Source organism: Mobula birostris, chromosome 3 (assembly GCF_030028105.1).
Source record: "Mobula birostris isolate sMobBir1 chromosome 3, sMobBir1.hap1, whole genome shotgun sequence".
NCBI classification, from domain to species: Eukaryota; Metazoa; Chordata; class Chondrichthyes; order Myliobatiformes; family Myliobatidae; genus Mobula; species Mobula birostris.
In genome coordinates, this window is record NC_092372.1 from 155,409,795 (window position 1) to 155,434,403 (window position 24,609).

Consider the following 24,609-nt stretch of genomic DNA (forward strand, 5'->3'; position numbering starts at 1 on the left):
TGGCCATAGAAGGCAGGGGGTGTTTGTAGCTGGAGCATATCTGGCCTGGAGGTCAGTGATCAGTGACGCTCTGCAGGAACTGTTATGGGACCTCTGCTCTGTGATTTTTAGAAATGACAGATGACGAAGTGGAAGCATGAGTTAGTAGGTTTGCAGATGACGACAGATTGTTGAAGCTGTAGATAGTGTAGAAGGTTCTTGTTAGTTACAATAGGACATTAACAGGATGTACAGCTGGACTGAGAAGTAGCGGATGGAATTCAATCCAGAAAAGTGTGAACTGATTCACTTTGGGAGGTCAAATTTGAAGGTAGAGTACATGGTTAATGGCAGGATTCTTAGCAGTGCAGAGGGTCAGAGGAATCCTGAGGTCTATATCCATAGATCCCTCAAAGTTGTCACCCAAGTTGATAGAGTTGTGAAGAGGGCATACGATGTGTTGGCCTTCATTAGTTAAAAGATTGAGTTCAAGAGCTGTAAGGTAATGTTGCAGCTCTACAAAACCCTGGTTAGATCTCACTGGGAATATTGTGCTCCATTCTGGTCACCTCATAATAGCCAGGATGTGGAAGCTTTAGAAAGGGTGTAGAGAAGGTTTACCAATATGCTGCCTGGATTAGACAACATGTCTTAAGAGAATATGTTGTGCATGCCAGGGCTTTTCTTTTTGGTGCAAAGAAGAATGAGAAGTAACTTAATAGAGGTGTACAAGATATTAAGAGACATAATTTGAGTGGATAGCCAAAGACATTTTCCTAGGGCAGAAATGCTTAATACAATGGATATAATTTCAAGGTAGTTGAAGGAAAATAGAGAGGGGATGTTAGAGGTACTTTTTTTTTAAAAAAACACGAAGTAGTGGGTGCATGGAAAGCCCTGCCAGGAATGGTAGTAAAACAGTTACATTAAAGACATTTAAGAAACTCTTATATCAGCACATTTATGATAGAAGTACGCAGGGCTATGTAGGAGGGAAGGTTATAATGTTTTAGAGAAGGTTAAAATGTCTGAGCACTGTGGTCCAAAGGGCCTGTAAGGAGCTGTAATATTCTATGTTCTAAAGTATACCTACCATGTTGGCTTTTTTTTGTTTCTTTAACTGAACTATTGTGTTCAGTCATTGATAATGTAATGTGACTAACTGAGATCCATGCACTAATCCCCGTATCACCTTAATAGTCACCGCCTGTCACCCCAAGGAAATTATTCCTATTGTTTCTCTGTCAACCAATTTTCAATTCATAGCAATATATTACCTGAATCTCATGCGGTTTGAAGTTTAACAAAGGAAGTCGGTGTGCAAGGCCTTTTTCAAATCTATACATATCATAACCACTGGGTCTCAATCAATCTTCAGTTACATTCTTCAAAATACACAGTAAATTCACCAAAGATAATTTTCCCTTTTCTAGGTCCATGTTGACTCTCTTGTGGATACTTACTGTAATTTAGTGTCATCATATGCTTTACAGCAGACTTTAGTATTTTCCTAATAAAGATACAAGACTAACTAGTTTGTTTCCTTCACCCTCTTCTTATAAATGGCAGGATTATATTTGCCAAACTCCAAGCAGCAAAATCATCTCACAGTTTAGAAGATGGTAATTAATAATCTCACTATTTTGATAGCTATTACTCAATACTCTGGTACGCACAAGTCCTGGGGATTTAGTAGTTTCCAAATGCTATTTACTTCCAGTGCTATTGTTTTCCTTTAATTTCTCCTTTCCTGTCGACTCTTGTCTCATTACAATTTCCAGAAGCATTGCATGCTCTCTTCTGTGAAGATGAAACAAAATTATTCTGCCAGTTTTAACTAAAAGGGATCTAAATTTGTATTCACTAATCTAGGCCCTTTGCAGAAAAATTGTAGTCTGCTTTTTATGCACCTTGCATATTTACTTTCAAGTGTTATTTCTATTCCCTTAGCTGATTTCTTAAACTTGTTTAAAAAGCACTTCTAAACTGTTTCCAATCCTTTGGGTTGATACAATTTTCTGTCAATTTCACATCAAACTATTTACCCTTCCACCTTATGAAGAAATCTGTTATGCTCTTGATACCCTTCTGTAAAGGACCTCACAAGACAGGAACAGTTATTACCCTTCAACTATCGGCTCTTTCTTGAACCAAAGGGAATAACTTCAGTCACCTCATCATAGAAAAGTTCCCACAACCTCTGGGCTCACTTTCAAAGACTCTTCATCTCATGCTCTCGATATTTATTGCTTATTTATTGTTATTATTATTATTTCTTTCTCTTTCTATTTGCACAGTTTGATGTTTTTTGCACACTGGTTGTGCATCTAAGTTGATGCAGTCTTTCCATTATGGTTATTACTCTATTATGGATTTATAGAGTATGACCACAAGAAACTGAATCTCTGGGTTGGATGTGCTGACCATACATTACTTTGATAATTTACTTTGAACATTATCTACCAATCTATCCTTATTGTATAATACTTAATCTAAAATAGCTTGCTCCTTCATAAACTCATCAATATACTAACTTGAAAGACAACTCAGTACACTCATTATTAATGCTAATTTGAATTCATGAAATTATAGTCATAGAGTTATGCAGCACAGAAACAGAATGTTTTGCCCTCCTTGCCTATGGTAGATTTCTCTCCCATGAGCTTCCCCAAATTACATACACACAAAAAGAAACTGGATGAATTCAGCAGATTAGGGAGTACCTACAGAGGGAAATGAACAGTCAATGTTTCAGATTGAGACCCTTTAAATGGACTCAGAAAGAGGGAAGATGACCAGCATAAAATAGTGGAGGGAAAGGGTAGAGCAAGACCTAGCAGATGATAGGTGGATCTAGGTGAGGAGGGGCGACAGGTAGAAGGAAGAGGGAAGAATGCAGATAGCACCAGAAGGTAGAAGGGGACAAATGGAGGCAAAAAAGGGGGTGATGATGATGGAATCTGTTTGGAGGGGGAAGTGGTGCAAGGCATCAAGGGCAGGAGTTGGGAGGGACAAATGAAAATGGTGGGGGAGGGGAACCAGTGGAAGATGGGCAAACGGGATAAATTGGAAGGAAACAGGGTGATGGGGTGAGGTCAATGTAGGAAGAACGGGTAGATAACAAAGAAGGAAGGAGATAAGGGATGGGGGGGGAGTAGTTTAGTGGAAGTTGGAGAATTCCATGTCCAGGCCATCAGCTGGTTGACCACCCAGACAGAATATGAGGTCCTGTTCCTCTAATTTGTACTTAGCTTCACCCTATCAACAGAGCAGCTTGATGTGTCAATTTGGGAATGAGGAGCAGAATTAAAATGTCTAGCACCCGATGGCCATGGCAAATAGAATGCAGGTGCTCAACAAAGCGGTCACTCAGTTTGCATCTGGTCTTACTTATGCAGATAAAGCCACAGCTGGCGCACCGGATACAATAAATAAAGCTGGAAGATTTGTACGCAAATGACTGTCTCATTCGGAAGAGCTGATTAGACTCTGAATGGTCGTGAGGGCGGTTTGTGGGTCAAAGCTCTATCAATAGGATTTGGGGAAAGCCCATTTCCTGAAATGGACTTAGGAACCGAGAAAAGGATGGCATTCTTCAAGTGATGGGGTGAGAAGAGGTGTAGGCAAGTAGCTGTGAGAGTCAGTGGATCTGTAGTAGGTATCAGTGGGTAATGTGTCTCCTGAGATCAAGAAAGCAGAAAAGATACTGGGGATAGACCATGGGAACTTGAGGGCAGAGTGTAAGTTAATAGCAAAGTTAATGAAATTGAAGATTCTGCATAGCTGTGAAACCCTTTTTTACCAGGCATCTCTCGAGATGTAACTGTTAGCTCCTCAGTAACAGCTACTGGACTCAGTGGTGAGAAAACCACTTTTCTCAAACTCCATATGTCTAGGGCTGGTATGACTTGGGTCCCACCAAAACCGAGAAGTTGGGATGTCTCTACCCTCCGAACCCTGGTCTGTGTGAATACTGTGTATAATCTGCCCCCATGCAATTAGCTGTCAGCAAGAAATAACAGATCGCACATTACATAGAATTATAAAGAAAGTATATTTACAAATGTCAGCTTTAATCGAACAGTTAGTAGGAAAAAGGAAAAACAAGGGCCCATTACAGTTAACTAGTCCAAATGTGCACTGTGATACAACAGGTAGGCAATGCTAATTCTCCCGCTAACCTTGCCCCTTTGCCTGGTTAGTCACTCCTCTTCATTCTGCCCCTGGTCTAGATTCCCCAGTAGTTCACACACTTTGCCCTCCTGTTCTGCAGCTCTTGGGAGTTCACCATTTACACACCACAACAGAAAAACAATTGCTAGTGTGGCTATTCAAAACAATTCCTTCAGTTAATGTGCTCTATTGGTCTATAACTCATAAAAATAAGGATTCTAGACACAGGCATTCCAAATAGTTTCATTTATTTTCACTCACACGGTTACATCAATTTGTAAACAGTAGAATGGCCCCAAAAGACCCGAGGGACAGTTTGGGGCATGCTAAAATAATGCTTGGGTTAGTAGAAGGAGGCGCACTACACCCTACACAAGCAGATTTAAACCCCCAGTTTGGCTTTGCTGAGAGGTGAGGAGGTTGGATTTGATGGTTGGTAAATAGTTATATTGAAAAGTTAACAGCAAAGCGTGTCGTGGAAAAATCTCTGCATGTTTGTGATTATTTTTTACATGATCGTTTTCATTTGCCTATTTGTAAATACCCCCGTTTCTTCACAACTTTTGAGCAGCTTTTGCTTGTTTCCCCACCTGTCACTAAATAAAACCCCTTGCACTAATATACGGTTGCGGTTTACCATCTGTGTTTTTTCCAACTGGTGACCCTAGCTGAGCACGCTTGCCCACACCTGATAGCGAGTGTGACATGTATACAAGTTGGAGCTCATCTTGAGGTTCTCTTCTGGATGCGTGGTCTGCATGATAGTTCACACCACCTTCCAAATGTTTCTCAAAATCCATCTCCAACAAATGGGCTCCCCCACGGGAGTACTGGTCCTTTCTCCTTGAAGCCATTCATCTGCACAAAGCATCTCATGCAACAGGGATGGCATCCTCCCAACTTCCCTCCTGTCTTCTCCCAGCATTCACCAAAAAGACCTCCACTCACACCAGTACCTGCTACAAAAACCTCTCCACCTGGTGTTCTTTAGAACCTTCTCCCAATTCCACCATCCTGATTAGCTAACATAACACTCCTAAGTTGAACAACATAGCTCCTTATCTTTAGCTCAAACTCAAACATGCTAAAAGCAGAACAGACTGTTCTTACAGAACCACTAAAATGAAACACCCACAGAATTGCAATAAAAATCTTAACTGGGGGTGGGGGGTTACAGGTACAGGAAACAATATCAATGCAGTCATCGACATAGCTAAGAAAGAGTTAGGGAATGGTTTGGAATATGGATTGTTCCACATAGCCAATGAAAAGGCAGGCATGGCTGGAGCCTATACAAGTGCTCATGGCTGCACCTTCATTTCAGAGAAAGTGGAGGGTGCCAAAAGGTAAACTGTTCATAAAAAGAAGTTCAGAAGTAAAATTTATTATCAGAGTACACACATAACACTACATAACTCTGAGGTACTTTTTTTTCTGCAAATCCACAGAGTAACTGTGGAACATCAGGAACTGTAAACTGTAAACAAATCATGCAAAATGTAGATAATAAATAAATAGCAATAAATAACGAGCATGAAATAACAAGATAAGAATCCTTAAATGAGTGTAGTTATCCCTGGTTGATCAAGAGGCTGATGCTTGAGAGGTAGTAACTGTTCTTGTACCTGGTAATGCGAGTCCTGAGGCACCGGTACCTTCTACCTGATGGCAGCTGTGAGAAAAGAGCATGGCCTAGGTGTAGAAGATCTTTGGTAATGGACGCTGCTTTCCTACGTCAATGTTTCACGTAGATGTGCTCAATGGTTCGGAGGGTTTTATCTGTGATGTACTGAACCGACTTCAATCCCTTTTGTAGGATTTTCTGCCCAAAGGCATTGGTGTTCCCATACCAGTCTGCAATGCAGCCAGTCAGCACACTTTCCACCACACATCTATAGAAGTTTGCCAAAGTTTTTGATGACATGCTAAATCTCCACAGACTCCTGAGGAAGTAGAGGTGCTGTTGTGCTTTCTTTGCAATTATATTTATATGAAAGGGCTAGGACAGGCCTTCTGAGATCGTGACACCCATGAATTTAAAGTTACTGACTCTCTCCACCTCTAATCCTCCAATGATTACTGGGTCATGGCCCTCTGGCTTCCCACTCCTGAAGTCTACCATCAGTTCCTTGGTCTTACTGAGATTGAGTGACAGGTTGCAATTATACCACTCAGCCAAATTTTCAACCTCCTTCTTGTATGCTGACTCGTCAACACCTTAGATGTAGCCCAGAACAGTGGTGTCATCAGCAAACTTGTATATGGCGTTGGAGCTGTACTTAGCCACACAGTCATAGGTGTAAAAGTGAGTTGAGCAGGGGGTTAGAGGCAAGAACAAGCTAGGGCCCATGCAAGTGCCCATGGCTATACCTTTGATGGAGTCAGCACAAACAAAGGGCCAACAGAGCAGTTTTGTTTGTAAATCTTGGATAGGAGATAGAGACTGGCAGTGTTGCTGTATATAAGAAAATAACAGCTTGAAGGTAGTGAAAGAACGATCCCCAGAAAATGCAAATACCTATGTCAGGATGCTATGTATTGACGATAGCTCAGCATTTACCGCCATTATTCCTACAGTCCTGATGAAAAAGCTACAGAACCTAGGCCCCTGTACCTCCCTCTGCAACTAGATCCTCAACTTCCTACTAGAAGACCACAATCTGTGTGGATTGGAAATAACACCTCCACCTCGCTGAGAATTAACACTGGTGCTCCACAGGGATGTGTGCTGAGCCCACTGCTCTAGTCTCCCTTCCATGACTGTGTGGCTAGGCATAGCTCAAACAGCATCTATAAATTTGCTTCTGATACAACCATTGTTGGCAGAATTTCAGATGGTGACAAAAGGGCGTACGGGAGTGAGATATACTACATAGTTGAGTGGTGTCATGGCAACAACCTTGCACTCAGCATCAGCAAGACCAAAGAGCTGATTGTGAACTTCAGAAAGGGTAAGTTGAAAGAACACAAACCAATCCTCATAGACTCGAGGGATCAGAAGTAGAGAGAGTGAGCAATTTCAAGTTCTTGGGTGTCACGATCTCTGAGGATCTAGCCTGAATGCAACATAATGATGCAGCTATATTTCATTAGGAGTTTGAGGAGATTTGGTTTGTCAACTAAAACACTCTAAAACTTCTACAAATGTACTGTGGAGAGCATTCTGACTGGCTGCATCACTGTCTGATAGGGCGGGAGGGGTTACTGCGCAAGATCAAAATAAGTTGTAGAAACTTATAAAATTAGTCAGCTCTATCACAGGATATCTGAGATATCTTCAAGGAATGGTGCCTTAGAAAGGCATCATTAAGGATCCCCACCACCCAGGACAAGTCCTCTTCACACTGTTACTGTTGGGAAGGAGGTACAGAAGCCTGAAGGTATCCATGCAGCAATTCAGCAACAGCTTCTTCCCCTCTGCCGTATGATTTCTAAATGAATATTGAACCCATGAACACTACCTTACTACTTTTCTATTTCTGTTATTTTGCACTACTTCCTTTAACTATTTAATAGACAGATACATACTTAATGTAACGCAGTTTTTTCCCCTCTATGTTTATTTATCATGTATTTCTTTATGCTGCTGCAGTAAAATAACTAAATTTCACGATGTATGCCAGTGATACTAAATCTGATTCTGATTCAGAAGTAATGAAGTCTCTGATAGTATGGGAAATCATAGCCTAATGATAACTGGTGGGGCTCTGGTCTAGGGATAGGCAAGAGGATGTGTCTGAGGGCTGCTTTCTGACCTCTACAAGGTAAAGGCAAGTTCACCAGACTACAATAGCGCGGATTTGATGGCGAATTTGGGACTGGTTCAGAGTGCGTGGAAAGCAGTGCATTCAGAGGGGGTGAGGTTAGAGAGGGCATCAAGATGGTTGATGTCATATCAGCAATGAGAAATGAAAAGATCATGGGTGTTTCAACAAGAGGAGGTGTAATGTTTGAGGCACGAGATCATCCTTGCCAAAGAAAAGGCAGAAGAAGAACCTCATCTTCAGCATTTTGTGCCTCTCTATTGTTTACAAACCCATCTGCTTGCCCAGTTATTTGATTTGCTGAACTCTGGGTCTAGCATAGTTTAGGTTTCATCCTTTTTAAAAGAAACTATTTTTCTTCTTCCCTTCTACTACTATCACTGCCCCATGAATCAAAACCCACTTCTCTCACACCAATCTCTGAATCACATTTCTCTGCTTCAACAGACGTATCAGTTGATTTTCTGTACCTTTTTCATCAGGTACATTTCAATCTAAAGTTGTGTTACATTAACAAACCTTCCTTTATCTTTAAGACTACTGTTCTAATGCAGTAAAGAAGATTTAATTGAGCATTGCTTAAAAAAAGGTAACTTTTTCAAAAAGTCTATTTGACTGTATCAGGTTTCATTAAAACTGATGAATTGGCAGAGTCAGATTCTTCAATGTGATGAAGATAGAAATGTTGACAGTAAGGCACAGTGTATTCTAATTTAGCTTAAATATAACTTTAGCTACATGGAACAATAGTAGCTTTCAAAGATTAAATGTCTTTACCAGATGAAAACAATTCCAAATGGTCTAAGAAACGAACACAATAAAGACCATTTGCACGTATAGGCTTACCTTTGCATTATGTAACTCCACACCATAAAATTCAAGGGCTTTTGCTTTAGTTAAATATCCAAGTTCTGCTTCAGATTGTTTAAGGTCTCTATAAAATAATGAATAAACACAATTTTGCCAAGGGGAAAAAAATTGCACTGTATCTCAAAATCATCAAAACAGAAATTAATTGCACACCATCAATTTCATTTCAAAGGTTTACATACAAAATGCTATGTTACTAAATATTCTCATTTGGGATTCAAATGTAGTTAGTTTTTAGCAACAGCACAGAAAGATCTCCCGGAAACATTTTATTAAGTTGCATCTTATTCACTACTGGGCAGAATTTAATCTGGTTATATCTGCTAAAGATATTAAGTGATGATGTTAAATTCAGTTCGAAACCAACATGGGATATCTCAGATGCAAAGCAAAATAGCAATACAATGCTATTACGTGGTGAATGAGTTGCAATTGTATGAAATACTTGGGCCGGCAACCCTTCAGATATTATTTTTGTTCATCCCACCTCCCCACCCAACTTTTGAGTTTAACAATATTTTTAAAAATTTTAGACATGAAAATATGTCATTAAATAGTTTCTAACTATCCCAGGTGGTTTAAAATAGATAATAAATTGGCTACTGAGTGTATATGTAGTTAGGTACAGGAGTGTATCTAATAACATGGCCACTGAAGTGGAAACCTGGTATGGTCCTCTGCTGTTTTTGAGTCCATGCACTTCAAGGTACAACGTGCTGTGCGTTCAGAGATGCTCTTTTGTACACCAGTGTTGTAATGTGTAGTTATTTCTGTTACCATCACCTTCTTGTTGGCTTAAACCAGTCTGGCCATTCTCCTCTGATCTCTTTCACTATCAAGGCATTTGGCCACAGGACTGCAGCTCACTGGGTTTTTTTTTGTTTTTCGCACCACTCTCTGTAAACTCCAGAGACAGTTCTGTGTGGAAATCCGAGGAGATCAGCAGTTTCTGAGATACTTAAACCACCCCCCCAGGCACCAATAATCATTTCATGTCAAAGTCATCACATCATATTTCTCCCCCCACCCTTCTGATGCTTGATCTGAACAACAACAAATTAACCTCTTGTCCATGTCTGCATATGTATTGAGTTGGTGCCACATGCTTGGCTGATTAGACGTTTCCATTAACTAAAATAAAGGGGCCACTGAGTATATATACAATTTCTATATCAGTGATTACAATATTCCCACCATAGCAATTAAATGAGATGCAGTTAGATTATTATTCTTTTTTTGTTTAATGGTGATGTACAGTGGCATGCAAAAGTTTGGGCACCTCTGGTCAAAATTTCTGTTACTGTGAATAGTTAAGTGAGTAGAAGATGAACGGATCTCCAAAAGTCATAAAGTTAAAGATGAAACATTCTTTTCAGCATTTTAATCAAGGTTAGTGTATTATTTTTGTTTTGTACAATTTTAGAGTGAAGGAAAGGAAAGGAGCACGATGCAAAAGTTTGGGCACCCCAAGAGATTTGAGCTCTCAGGTAACTTTTGCCAAGTTCTCAGACCTTAATTAGCTTGTTAGGGCTATGGTCATCATTGCCAAAGGAGGTGTTACTAAGAACTGACCATGCAGGGTGCCCAAACTTTTGATTCGGGCCCTTTTCCTTTTTTGTTATTTTGAAACTGTAAAAGATGGAAATAAAATAAGTAATCTTGCTTAAAATATTAAAGAAATGTGTCATCTTTAACCTTATGCCTTTTGGAAATCAGGTCATCTTTTACTCGCTCAGCTATTCACAGTAACAAAAATTTTGACCAGGGGTGCCCAAACTTTTGTATGCCACTGTATGCTTAAAATACTCAGTAGCTTTCAATGTACTGCAAATGATTTAAAAATCTATGATAAACATTAGCTTAAGCAGGCATATCTGCATTATATAAAGAAAACATAAAGGAGCTCATCAGCTTGATTCAATATATTGCAATATTGCAGTAACTTCAGAAATAATATATTTAACTTCCTTGTGCATCTTCAACTAGTCAGAGCTTCTGATGGTGACGTGTGTACTGCCCCACATTCCTTTTTAATTTAATATATTATACATGACAAAGGTGTTGTGAAACCAATCATGGCAGTGTATGAGCAACTATAGTGTACACATGCCTACAGATGCTTATTGCCAGCATAATTATTTTGCAGAAAAAAAATATTCTTACAAGTACAAACAAGAGAAAATCTGCAGATGCTGGAAATCTGAGCAACACACTCAAAATGCTGGAGGAACTCAGCAGGCCAGGTAGTCGATGTTTTGGCCCAACTGTATTTTTTTCCATAGATGCTGCCTGGCCTGTTGAGTTGCTCCAGCATTTTGTGTGTGTTATTCTTACAAGCAGATGTTCAGGAGTGACTCTTTGCTTCTTCTAAATTATTTTTTTAAAAAAATCATCTACTAAAGATACTTAAGCATTACAAGTAAATAAACTTGGTTAATAGTTTGCTTATAACAATCAAATGCTCTTTAATTTCAAACACATTCAATTCTACCTGTGTTGTTTGTGCAAAGACATCACTTTGGTATGAAAGTCTTGGTTTTGATCAGGCATGAAGTGAAAACTTTCAATGTACCCAGGATGATGCTCAGAAGGATTGTACTCGCCAAGTTCAGCTGCAAAGTTTAAGTGACAATACAAGTTAATAATTAACACTCCACTGTCTTGCTTACATTTTAGGGAAAATAACCTTTTTGGACATATGCATTTTTAAGCAATTATTATCAATATATATGTTCCAAAGCCAGGCCTATATACCAGCCTTAATTTTTTACAGTAATATTTTTGCAATAATTTGAGTTAGTTTGTTATTCCATGCAACTGCTTCTTCTGAATTAAACATCTTAATGCTACAAAGTGTACTGGAGTATAATCCCTTTAAGAATGTAGAATAGCAGCTGGATTTATTTTCAGCTTTGATAACGTAAATTCCGTTGTATAAACCGAGAATTTGGCCCCACATTTTGGTCCTAAAATTAGGGAGTCAGCTTATACAGAGGGTACCAACTTTGGAAAAACGAATACACGGAAGACAGGTCGTATTTATTGGCTGTTTGAGTCAGATAGAAAAGGAGGTACAAATGCTTATGAAATCTACAAAAAAGATCATCTACAAAACACATTCTGTTTCTCAATTTACTTGTACACACTGTTGTCGTCAAACGTTCAGAGATTGAAACTCTCACACTCTTCATTATCTGACTCTCCGAAGATCGCGTCCCATTCTTCGGCACATGAATTCTTTGAATGGTTTGTTTAAACTCACATCTAGTGGCTGGAGCACGGACGTCAAACCACTGCGGATGACTGCAATGTCCGAATATTCAGCTTTCAATGCTGCTTTTGTCTCACCTGACAAGTGCGCTTTGAGTATGTCCCAGACGTTTCCTTCCTGAAATCTTATTCTCAAGGTCACTCGGCAACTTCTGAGCAATCTTTGTTTTTTGTCTCAACACAAGATTACGTCTATTCTTAAATCGGGTGCACCGACTTCACGTAGCTCTGAAATTTTCGCTGACCTCGGTGTTTTTCGGCCCATTTCAACGCTTGAACTCGAATCATTTCTCTGGTAACAATGTATCCAGACGATTGCTGGTGATTCACCGACGCTAAAACTTTTTCTTCCAGTTCTGGCCACTGGCGTGTTTTCCCACAGTTTGCACATTTCCTCTCTAGCATTTCCCTCAGCGTGTCCTCTGCCTTTCTCCACTCTCTCACTTGTTTCTCATTTACACTAAACTTCTTAGCAGCTACAGAATTATTCGTTCCTTTAGCAAAATCAACAACCTTCAGCTTGAAGCCAGCATCATATCGCATTCATTTTAATCTTTTGTACATGGTGGTCGCAAACTCAATACTGAGTACACGTACTGATCCCGACACCCTGTGTTATGTTTTAACGAGATTACGATGGGTGCTAAATGATTTCATGGGGGTTACATTTCAGAGTATTCTTTACCATTGGGAACCTAATCCAAAACTTCCCTCCCTGATCCAAAACTTCTACAAAAGGCGTCAGTTTATACAAAGGTAACATGAAAAAGTTACTTTATTAACCTTGAAAATGGGTGGTCGGCTATACTCCGGGTCGGGTTATACACCGGAATTTACGGTAGTTTTAGTGGTTGCACTTGCATATTCAATCTACAAGTTTACAAATTTATGAATTTGAAACTGCAAGCTTAAGAAAGATCCTGGATACTAAGTTGATGCATCATTTATAAATGCACAAAGTATTTAAGCTAATCAATTTTTTCCCCCAAGAGAATCCACTAAAAACAGATTGAAAAAGTGTTAAAGTTTCACTACTTACATTGGACTGCATAGGAAGCAAGTAAGATTGCTTTACTGTGTGGACAAGGCAATCTGGGAAACAGACAAACTTAGATGTCATATTATATAACAATTACAGCACGGAAACAGGCCATCGCGGCCCTTCTAGTCCATGCCGAACTTTTACTCTCACCTAGTCTCACCGACCTGCACTCAGCCCCTAACCCTCCATTCCATTCCTGTCCATCTATCTATCCAATTCAACTTTAAATGACAACATTAGACCTGCCTCAACCACTTCTGCTGGAAGCTCATTCCACACAGCTACCACTCTCTGAGAAAAGAAGTTTCCCCTCATGTTACCCCTAAACTTTTGCCCTTTAACTCTCAACTCATGTCCTCTTGTTTGAATCTCCACCGCTCTCAATGGAAAAAGCCTATCCACGTAAACTCTATCTATCCCCCTCATAATTTTAAACACCTCTATCAAGTCCCCCCTCAACCTTCTACCCTCCTAAGAATAAAGACCTAACTTGTCCAACCTTTCTCTGTAACTTAGATGAAACTCAGGCAACATTTTAGTAAATCTCCTCTGTACTCTCTCAATTTTATTGACATCTTTCCTATAATTTGGTGACCAGAACTGTACACAATACTCCAAATTTGGCCTCACCAATGCCTTATACAATTTCAACATTACATCCCAACTCCTGTACTCAATGCTCTGATTTATAAAGGCCAGCATACCAAAAGCTTTCTTCCCCACCCTATCCACATGAGATTCCACCTTCAGGGAATTATGCACCATTATTCCCAGGTCCCTCTGTTCTACAGCATTCTTCAATGTCCTACCATTTACCATGTATGTCCTATTTTGATTAGTCCTACCAAAATGTAGCACCTCACATTTTTCAGCATTAAACTCCATCTGCCATCTTTCAGCCCACTCTTCTAACTGGCCTAAATCTCTCTGCAAGCTTTGAAAACCTACTTCATTATCCACTACACCGCCTATCTTAGTATCACCTGCATACTTACTAATCCAATTTACCACCCCATCATCCAGATCATTAATATATATGACAAACAACATTGGACCCAGTACAGATCCCTGAGGCACACCACTATACACCATCCTCCAATCCGACACACAGTTATCCACCACCACTCTCTGGTGTCTCCCACTAAGCCACTGCTGAATCCATTTTACGACTTTGATATTAATGCCTAACGATTGAACCTTCCTAACTAACCTTCCGTGTGGAACCTTGTCAAAGGCCTTACTGAAGTCCATATAGACAACATCCACCGCTTTACCCTTGTCAACTTTCCTAGTAACCTCTTCAAAAAATTCAATAAGATTCGTCAAACATGACCTTCCACGCACAAATCCATGTTGACTGTTCCTAATCAGACCCTGTCTATCCAGATAATTATATATACCAACTCTAAGAATACTTTCCGTCACCCTACCCACCACTGACGTCAAACTCACAGGCCGATAATTGCTAGGTTTACTCTTGGAACCCTTTTTAAACCATGGAACCACATAAGCAATATGCCAATCCTCCGGCACCATCCCCGTTTCTAATGACACTTGAAATATTTCTGTCAGCGCCCCTGCTATTTCCACACTAACTTCCCTCAAGGTCCTAGGGAATATCTTGTCCGGACCTGGAGACTTACCCACTTTTATATTCCTTAAAAGCACCAGTACTTCCTCTTCTTTAATCGCCATACTTTCCATAACTACCCTTCTTGTTTCCTTTACCTTACACAATTCAATATCCTTCTCCTTAGTGAACACCCAAGAAAAGAAATTGTTCACAATCTCCCCCATCTCTTTTGGCTCCGCACATAGCTATCCACTCTGATTCTCTAAGGGACCAATTTTATCCCTCACTATCCTTTTGCTATTAATATAACTGTAGAAACCCTTTGGATTTATTTTCACCTTACTTGCCAAAGCAGCCTCATATCTCCTTTTAGCTTTTCTAATTTCTTTCCTAAGATTTTTTTTGACATTCTTTATATTCCTCGAGCACCTCATTAACTCCAAGCTGCCTATATTTATTGTAGATCCCTCTCTTTTTCCAAAGCAAGTTTCCAATATCCCTTGAAAACCATGGCCCTCTTAAACTTTTAACCTTTCCTTTCAACCTAACAGGAACATAAAGATCCTGTACCCTCAAAATTTCACCTTTATATGACCTCCGTTTCTCTAGTACATCCTTCCCATGAAACAAATTGTCCCAATCCACTCCTTCTAAATCCTTTTGCATCTCCTCAAAGTTAGCCTTTTTCCAATCAAAAATCTCAACCCTGGGTCCAGTCCTATCCTTCCCCATAATTAAATTGAGACTAATGGTACTGTGATCACTGGACCCGAAGTGCTCCCCAACACATAACCTCCGTCACCTGCCCTATCTCATTCCCTAACAGGAGATCCAAATTTGCCCCTTCTCTAGTTGGTACCACTACGTATTGCTGCAAAAAACTATCTCGCACACATTTGACAAACTCCAAACCATCCAGCCCTTTTACAGAATGGGCTTCCCAGTCTAAGTGTGGAAAATTAAAATCTCCCACAATTACAACCTTGTGCTTACTACAAATATCTGCTACCTCCTTACAAATTTGCTCCTCCAGTTCTCTGTCCCCATTAGGTGGTCTATAATACACCCCTATAAGTGTCACTACACCTTTTCTTATTCCTCAATTCCACCCAAATAGCCTCCCTAGACGAGTCCACTAATCTATCCTGCCAGAGCACCTCTGTTATATTTTCTCTGACAAGCAATGCAACATATCCTCCCTTGCCCATCCGATTCTATCACACCTGAAGCAACGAAATCCTGGAATATTTAGTTGTCAATCACACCCCTCCTGCAACCATGTTTCACTAATAGCTACAACATCATATTTCCAGGTATCAATCCATGCTCTCAGCTCAACCACTTTTCTTACAATGCTCCTAGCATTAAAATAGATGCATTTAAGAAACTCTCCACCTCTTACTCTCTGTTTATCCTTAATGGAGCAAACAACTTAGTTATCTTTTTCTTCCTTCTCCCCTACATCTTCAGTCTGAGTGCTCCCGATCTCTGTCCCCTGCCTATCCTCCCTCACACACTGTCTACTAGCTTTCTCTATTTGTGAACTAACCTCCTCTCTCCTAGTCTCTTCAATTTGATTCCCACCCCCCAGCCATTCTAGTTTAAAGTCACCTCAGTAGCCTTCGCAAATCTCCCCGCCAAGATATTGGTCCCCCTAGGATTCAAGTGTAACCTGTCCTTTTTGTACACCTCACACCTGAGCCAAAAGAGGTCCCAATGATCCAAAAACTTGAATCCCTGCCCCCTGCTCCAATCCCTCAGCCACATAATTATCATCAGACATAAATATTCCATGATTAATATGCACTGCATTTTTTTTATCCATTTACAATAAAACCAATCTCCTAAACAGGTCAAAAACAGAAAAAATATTTTTAAGCTTAAGATCGATAATGTAATCTTATAAACTAGAACTTGAACACAAACCTTTAATATTTACTAGCACTGCTAGTGAAACAAATGACAATTTCAAAATTTTGCACAGAAGATTATTAAATGGTATAGATGTCGAACAAAAAAAAGAACTTAAGAGAACTATTTCTTTTTAATTAAGTAAATGTCGATCAATTACTGTAGCATTTGGTCATTCAAACAAACTACAGGGTAATTGAGCTGAAAAGAATGAGAGCCCCAAGGCGCAGGCCAAGCGTTTCCTCATTAACAGTCTCAACATTACACAACCTTGATATTTGGTAAAGCTCCAAGACTCAAAACTTACTTAAACTTACTTTTGGAATAAACAGGCAATTAACCCAAATTAAACTACTGCCGCTAATTATTTGGGTGGAAAAATGATCTGAAAGTAGGAAATGCTAAAATCACAGACATTAAGGCATTCTTTGCACTGCAAACAAGAAATGGGACACAGAATCAAAATAAAATGCTGCCAGAATGAACCACATGTAAAGGGAAAGTCTATTGCAGTTATTCTCTTAAGTGGCAGAAAAGACTAACATGGCCTGGATGGAACCAACAGGTTGTAGCTTAGTTGCATCTTTAACACAGTTATTACCCCCAACCCCCCAGAAAAAATATTAAAATATGACAAAATGGATATTCAGGATTTCAAAATAAAGGAAGATTTGCAACAGTAGCTCGATTACTTCTGAAAACAGTTATAGACAAACAATTTGACAATAATTGCTCAAAGAATTGAATGGGTGATGGAGCAAGAGGAAGTGTAAAACACAGAGATGGAACACATCCAGAATGCTATACCACAGATAAAGAATGAGCAGGTTAATACAAATTTTCTCCTCAAGCTTTCTGCACATATGCACATTTATATTATTACATTCACTTCTTTGACTTTGATTCCAATGTGTTTTGGCAGTGAAATACATGTTTGTTTTGACCAATTTTGAGCTTACCAATTTCCAATATGTCTAAGAAGTAGTGTTGTGCACATGATCATAAATTTCTCTCAAACACTGAAATAATTAGACATTTTTAAAGAAGGGATAAATGAAACACTGGCAAACTTGAAAAAAGCTGAATGTATTAAAGAATAATTATGAACACAAGGAAATGTAAATTGAAGTTCCTTAACTGAGGAAGAATATTTTATTTAGGGCAATCAAACATTGGTAAAACAAAACAGCAACACCTTACCGGCCGCATTATAAATCCTGCTTATATAATCTGGTTCCACCAACACTTTCAGAAGCAGATTACAAATGCACTTTCCCCTGTACTACACATTCAGAGCATGTGACTGAAGAAGTAGCTCCACTCCAAAATAGTAACTTCCACTTTAAATTTGGAGAAACAAAAAATCAAATCTTTTCTCAAACTCCTTAATATTCCTGAAGTAATTCAGTGAAGTGTATGCACAAATAATGCTGGTTGAAATGCTATTATGCAAGTGAGTAGTTAAAATTTCCCTCATTTGTGCAACTGAATCGAGTTTCTGGGTCAGAAAAACACAATTTGATAGTTTCTTTACATACAGTAGATATATGAATAATGAAAGGTAATCACATGCAGGAGAGATCAACAGATTCAGCATGTTGGCCTGCCCAAAGATACTGTTTTAAGAATGGGAGAAAATAATTACCTTCCATCAATAAATTCTTTCCTCAGTTGTAAGAAATACAGATGCCTGAAAAATAAACCAGAAAAAAATCAATGTAACTAGAGAACACACAACTACAGAAGGCATTTGTAGAATGTGTAGTTTAATAACTAATACATTCTGATTTGAAAACATTTTAGCTGGGATGATGATATGCCAGACAAAAACATTTAAAACATTTAGAATGCACAAATAAACACAAAAAGCAAAGAATTTTCAAATTCTTTGTATCTTCTTTGAAAAATCTCTAGCTCAACTCCAGTTGCTGGCACTAACACAATATTATTGAAACAAACATTAAGTAATAGAGTCAGAGAGCACACAGCACAGAAATAGGCCTTTTGTGCCAAATTGGTATTCTGCCTACTCTCATCAACCTGCACCTGGACCATAACTCTCCGTACCTCTCCATCAATTTTAATATCCCTTCCCTCAGAAGAAATAACAAAAATGAAGGGATATTTCTCCCCAACATTTGTATATGGACAACACTGTTCCTTGTAACAATTAGCTATTTAGATTCCAGAAGGATTTTCCCCAATATTACCAAATGAAAATATAGTCCAGGATTTTGAGTTAAAAGGCATTCAGAGTACTTCATCTTAAGACAGTTCTCAGCACTTAGCTGAAAGCATTATTGTAGAGTTAGAACAATGGGCTGCCCACAGAATATGATCAGATTCAAATCAAAAACGGAAAGTGTCTGAAAAGTCAATGGGGGGGGAACTACCAGGGATCAAAGGGCAAATCTGATAAATAACAAAAAGTGAAGCCAAAGTTCAAAATTCTGAACAATGACAAACAACAATTTATATTGTATGTTTCTAAAAAAGAAAGAGCAATTTCAAAAACTAAAATCAAGCTAATAGAAGAAATGAACAGAATCAGGCAGTTTTCATGAAGTGAAATGGGACTGTTGATTTTTAGGATCAAGATCCTCTGTCTGGTTCGGATGAAAGGTCTCGACACAAAACGTCACTGGTCCATTTCTTTGCAAAGATGCCGCCTAACCCAATTGTTCTTCCAGCAGCTTATTTTTGCTTCACATTCTAGCATCTGTAGTCTTGTGTCAGCTATATAAAAACAATTTTTTTAATTAAATAAGGCTTTATTTCAACTAATTTGCTTACTCATTTTTATGCCATTTGATGTCTTATCAATAGCAACTGATAATCAATGAGAGATCTGACTACGTTATGCCTCTTGACAGAAAATGAATGAAACTTATATGACTATATGAAGGCACAGCATTTGGAAAAAATCTTCTATAGCAAGACTAACTGAAAACATATCAAACACCTTCCAAATTAGTAACGCAATCACCATTTTCAACTTGTGGTAGTGTTCCAGAACTACCTGAAAACAGCTGAATTTTCGGACAAATATGCAGTCCAGAATCATTTCAGTTAAGTCTGTTGTTTAACCTTGGAAGTGACATCATGGAAACTGTTGGATCCAAGTATCAAAAACTATAATTTTATGATTTGTAAGTTTTTGAACAGTATGGAACTTACCACATATTTAGATTTTGGTGTAACAGTTAATTGAATTGTTTGTGAAAACACCAACAGCTGCAAAACCATTTATAGAAGCACAGTATGTGCATTATATTGAACTATTATGTTATACGGTGTACTTACAGGCACATTGCCTACCTTGTCTGTTCTTGTTGTAGAGAATTTGGGTCAGTTACAAAAAATCTCACTCGAAAATTAAGTGCGTCGCCTGTAATATTTTAAATTAGAAGAAACATTTACTGTTTTGTAAATATCCTCTTTATATATAATTGCTAGTGCTAGAAAATTAAATTTTTGTAATCCAACTAGCTAGCATCCAAATTGATCACTCTGTTTAGTATAGCCAAATACACACTGAAGCTTGCTCATCACTGCTTCAAAAACGTGGCTTGTGCTTTTTCAAAAGTTTCTTGATTATATAAAACCATTTTATTAACTTTTTTATCCTTTTAAATTACACCATTGGATGCACGTGATTTTGTGCATCTCTGATGGTATGGTATCTACCACAAACTGCAAAGTGACTTATTAGGCATTTTGAGACCATCATCCCATTGCTAGCAAGAAGAATTCAATCTAGATCCAGGAGCTTAAAGCAACTAACTATCAAATTATTCAAAAATTTAACATTATTTTTAAAAGTGAATCTATTACAAGAACCATAAGGTGGAGCAGTTTCTTGCGCTAGAGAGAACGGCAGGTTAATCTTCAACTAGCTATAGCCAGTTTGCTCTACCAATCCATCACTGACATTTGACTCCACTATTTCTGTGACCCACTCCAGGGCCTTTCGCTGAAGTTAAATGAAGGACAAAATGATTAGATAAAAGCCCACACCATCATGTGTCTAAAGGTGTAAGGTGACAAAAAAACTTCTATACTTGCATAATACTCTGACCAAGATTACAAAGATGATATGCAAGAGTTATAAAGTGCAGGAGTTATAGATTGCTTCTTAAACAGTGTGATGTTATGTGGTCTATGTGGGAGTTCAGTACAGGAGGAAGAGAAGTCAAATGTCTCAAAAATTTACAAACTTGAATCATTTAAGCATTCAACAATTTATTCACTGTTTCAATGGTTAGTCCAATTAGTATGTACAATTAAAATAAAATCCTTTACTCGAAAGTAAAATTTAAATAGTTTTACTCTTGGCAGTGCAGACAACATGTATGACCTACAGAAAGTCATCACCTTCTTCGACAGTCTCAGGACTAGAGACAGCTTGCTTCTAGTCCAGTTTTGTGGGTTCTAAAGTGGCTAATGTTGCAATTCCAGATTCTTCCATAGATGGTGCAGGAGTTGCCAAGTGGATAGGTAGGTGAGTGTCTTGTATAGTGGTCTGTTCCTTCTACCATTTACTAACAGGTCTATGTGTATGGACTCAATTTTCTCAATATTAATCACATGATTTCTGTCATTATGATGAAAGGGGCCGGGCCTAGGAGAGATGGAGGTTGTCACTTCTCTTTCAGAACATCCTTGACTTAGTTGTTCTGACTGCCCAGTAATTTCTTCCCATGAGAGCTCAGAATAAAGTACCTATTTCAAGAGTCTGCTGCCAGACATGCAAACACCTTTGGCAAGTGCAAATCACAGTCCGAGTAGGGTACATGGATCTCATCACCAAACTCCAAGGTAATGATAGTACAAAAGACAGGGCAAAGGAGATTTGCAAAGACCTCACCACATTTCTAAAGTACCCAAGTGCATCATAAATTAAAGGCTTTTGATCAAAAGTGGGATGAATGGCTTTCTTTCTTTCCATGGGCTGAATGGCCTTCTTTCTTTCCATAAATGTTTATGATCCTGCAATGACACTTAACAGCAAATCAACATCAATATACGTTTGGCACAGCATTGTGGGCCAAAGGCCCTGTATTGTGCTGTAGTTTTTCTATGTTTCTATAACCGCAAAAGCTAAGTATTTATGGGTGGCACAATGATAGAACAACTAGCTCAAGCAGGGACCCGCGTTCAAAAATCAAATTCAAATGCCTTTGTGGAGTTTGCATGTTCTCCCTGTAAAAATAAAATAATGGAAGTGGGGGAGGGGAAGAGAAGGGAAATCTCATTTTTCTTATAAAAATGTTATTGGCTATAAAGCTACATATTCCTTGCAAAGTTATAAGTATTCTATATTCAACATTGTTTGCGTTCTTCATATTTTACTTGAAGGTAACTCTTGATCTTGTGTAGCTAAGTGAAATAAATCAGGTTGGTTTGTGATATTAACAAAAGCCACTACAAGTCAACCTACTCACCTTTAAGCTGTTTCCGGATAGGTTTGCCTGGCTCAAGCCACCTCTGTACATGAAATTAGTGAATCCTTGTTAGTTTTTCCAAACAAGACCCAAAATGCATATATAATAAAAATCATACTTTAGCAATAAGTATACTCACAGGGCACTCTATTGAATCATCTATAAACTGTAAACCAAAATATTCCTTTTCAATCAATTCCAGGTGTTTATAGGCCATATTCAACAGAACTTGACCAGTGTCTTGTTTCTGCAAAACAAAACATAGCTGCTATTTTGTAGTAAGAGCATAATCACGCTGAGATTGTATAATCCGGGCAGCAGTTTCCCATAATTCCTTCTGAAAGGTCTCTGTCCATTTTCCCCTCAATAGCTGAACCTGGCTCAAAGAGGAATGTGGAAGAGTGGGCAAGCCTTAGAAGCGACAATATAGGATCACTTGCTAAGCAGCAAAAAAAAAGCATTCAATAGACAAGCTAAATAATCTCATTCAATGGATTAAACAGAGGCTCTTTAATCATGAATGATGATGGAGCTAATGGGAGGAAGCTGCTCAGTCAATGGTGGGACCCTGAAGATGATAGCTAAAGAAAAGGCTGAACTATTTAAAACTGTTTTCAGCCAGATGTGTCAAACAGATATCCATCCTGGCTTCCTCCAAAGATCCCAACAGAAGACCGTCAACAACACTCACTCCATAAGATAAAAAGGCTGAGAGCACTGAATACAGTAAAAGCTGCAGAATGAGACCAATGAGGCAATAAAAGATCAAATGATATCCAGCTGTAATACTGAAGATGTGCACTCCAGAAATAGCTGTTCCTCTAACCAAGTTATTCCAGTAAAGTTATAATACTGATATTGCCCAACCAAGTAAAAACATCGATTTCCTGAACTTCTGGTATTTTTTCTCCATACTCTGCCTTCTCCCTCATTCTGGCTCCCCTCTTATTCCTTTTCTTCTCACCTACCACCTCCCTCTCGTGCCTGTCCTCAACTTCCTCCCATGTTCCACTCTCCTCTCCATCAGTTTCCTCCTTCTTCAGCCACACATCACCTCCCAACTTCTCCCCAAACTCATCCCCACCCTCACCTTACCCCTCATCAGACTTCACCCATCACCTGCCAGCTTGCACAGCTTTCCCTCCCTCACCTTTTTATTCTGGTTTCTTACCCTTTCTTTCTGTCCTGATGAAAGGTCTTGGCCTGAAATGTCAACTGTTTATTCTGCTCCATAAATGCTACATGATCTGCTCCCCGCCATCCCCCCCCGCCCAGCATTTTGTGTCTGTTGTTTTAGATTTCCAGCAAATGCAGAATTTCTAGTATTAATGTAAAAGACTGTCCAAGTGCATCATGGTCCAATCAAATCATGACAAATTCAATGCAACTAATTATTGTCCACCTACTCTTAATCATTCAGCAAAGCAATGGAAGCTACTATTGTCAGTACTACCATCATCATTATTGACTTTAAAAATCTGCTTACTGATCCCTAAAATGGGTTTTGCAGGACCACTCCCTTAAGATAACATCGAAGTATTATGTAGATGTGGATCAAAGAACAGAATTCCAGAAGTGAGCATGTAATAGAGTACGACATTAAGACATTTTGTAAAATTCAAACACCAAAAACGATAGCACTTCATGGTTGCGGACAGCACCTTGCACAAAAGGTGTCAGTTTTGGTTGTCAGAGGTTAAGGCAGCATTGCAAGAGTTTCCCATCATCAGGTGATTCATGAATAACTCTCCTGCCATCATAAGGTCAGAAGGAATATTCACTGAAGATTATGTCATTTGAATTCCACTCAAATTAACAACAGTAGTAGCCCCTCTACCTACATACATACAAATAGCACTTTGAAATGGGCTGGTAGGCAGTGAGTAACAGTCATGCCATTAAAGTATAAGGCAATGACCATCCACAAAGAAGATTTAAACCATATTAAATAGTATTATCATTGTCATGTGCATCACTATCAATATCATGTGTGACCTCGGATCAAAAATTCCACTGAACCAGTCATAGTCATATATTCAAAGAGTTACAATGCATAGAAATAGACCCTTTGGCCAAACTTGTTATGGCTGATCATAACCTTTTTTTTTAATCCAAATGCCACTTTAACATTTTAAATGTATCTGTTTCAACAAACTCTTCAGGAAGCTTGTTTTAGACCCTAAGACCAAAACAAATAGGAGCAGGATCAAGCCATTCAGCCCATCAAGGCTGCTCCACTATTCATCATTTCCCTCCCAACCCCATTCTCTGGCCATCATCCTCTACATAACCTTTCGCACCATATCAATAACCCATCAACCTCTGCCCTAAATACACCAAAAACCTGGCCTCCATAGCTGCCTGTCGCAATGAATTCCACAGGTTCCACCACAAGAAACATCCCCTTCACATCCACTCTATCTAGGCCTCTCAATATTCGATTGGTTTCAATGATATCCCCGCCCCCCCATAATTCTTCGAAATTCCAGTGAAATCAAGCCCAGAGCCCAGAATCATATCTGCGATCCTCCTCTGAACCCTCTCCAATGTCAGCACATCTTTTGCTAAATGAGGGGCCCAAAA

General features: G+C 38.9%; 1 protein-coding gene across 2 annotated transcripts in view; it reads right to left on the reverse strand.

The window, feature by feature from the left end:
* LOC140195354 (tyrosine-protein phosphatase non-receptor type 3-like) overlaps positions 1-24,609 on the reverse strand; it is a 185,099-nt gene that overhangs the window by 117,206 nt on the left and 43,284 nt on the right. For both annotated transcript variants that reach the window (XM_072253530.1, XM_072253529.1), the window contains exons 3-9: positions 22,166-22,273; positions 22,027-22,069; positions 19,901-19,970; positions 18,228-18,272; positions 13,096-13,148; positions 11,278-11,398; positions 8,763-8,850 (exon numbers count right to left, since the gene is read on the reverse strand). In XM_072253530.1, the coding sequence (XP_072109631.1) occupies positions 8,763-8,850; positions 11,278-11,398; positions 13,096-13,148; positions 18,228-18,272; positions 19,901-19,970; positions 22,027-22,069; positions 22,166-22,273 (528 nt within the window). The remainder of the gene's footprint in view (positions 1-8,762; positions 8,851-11,277; positions 11,399-13,095; positions 13,149-18,227; positions 18,273-19,900; positions 19,971-22,026; positions 22,070-22,165; positions 22,274-24,609) is intronic.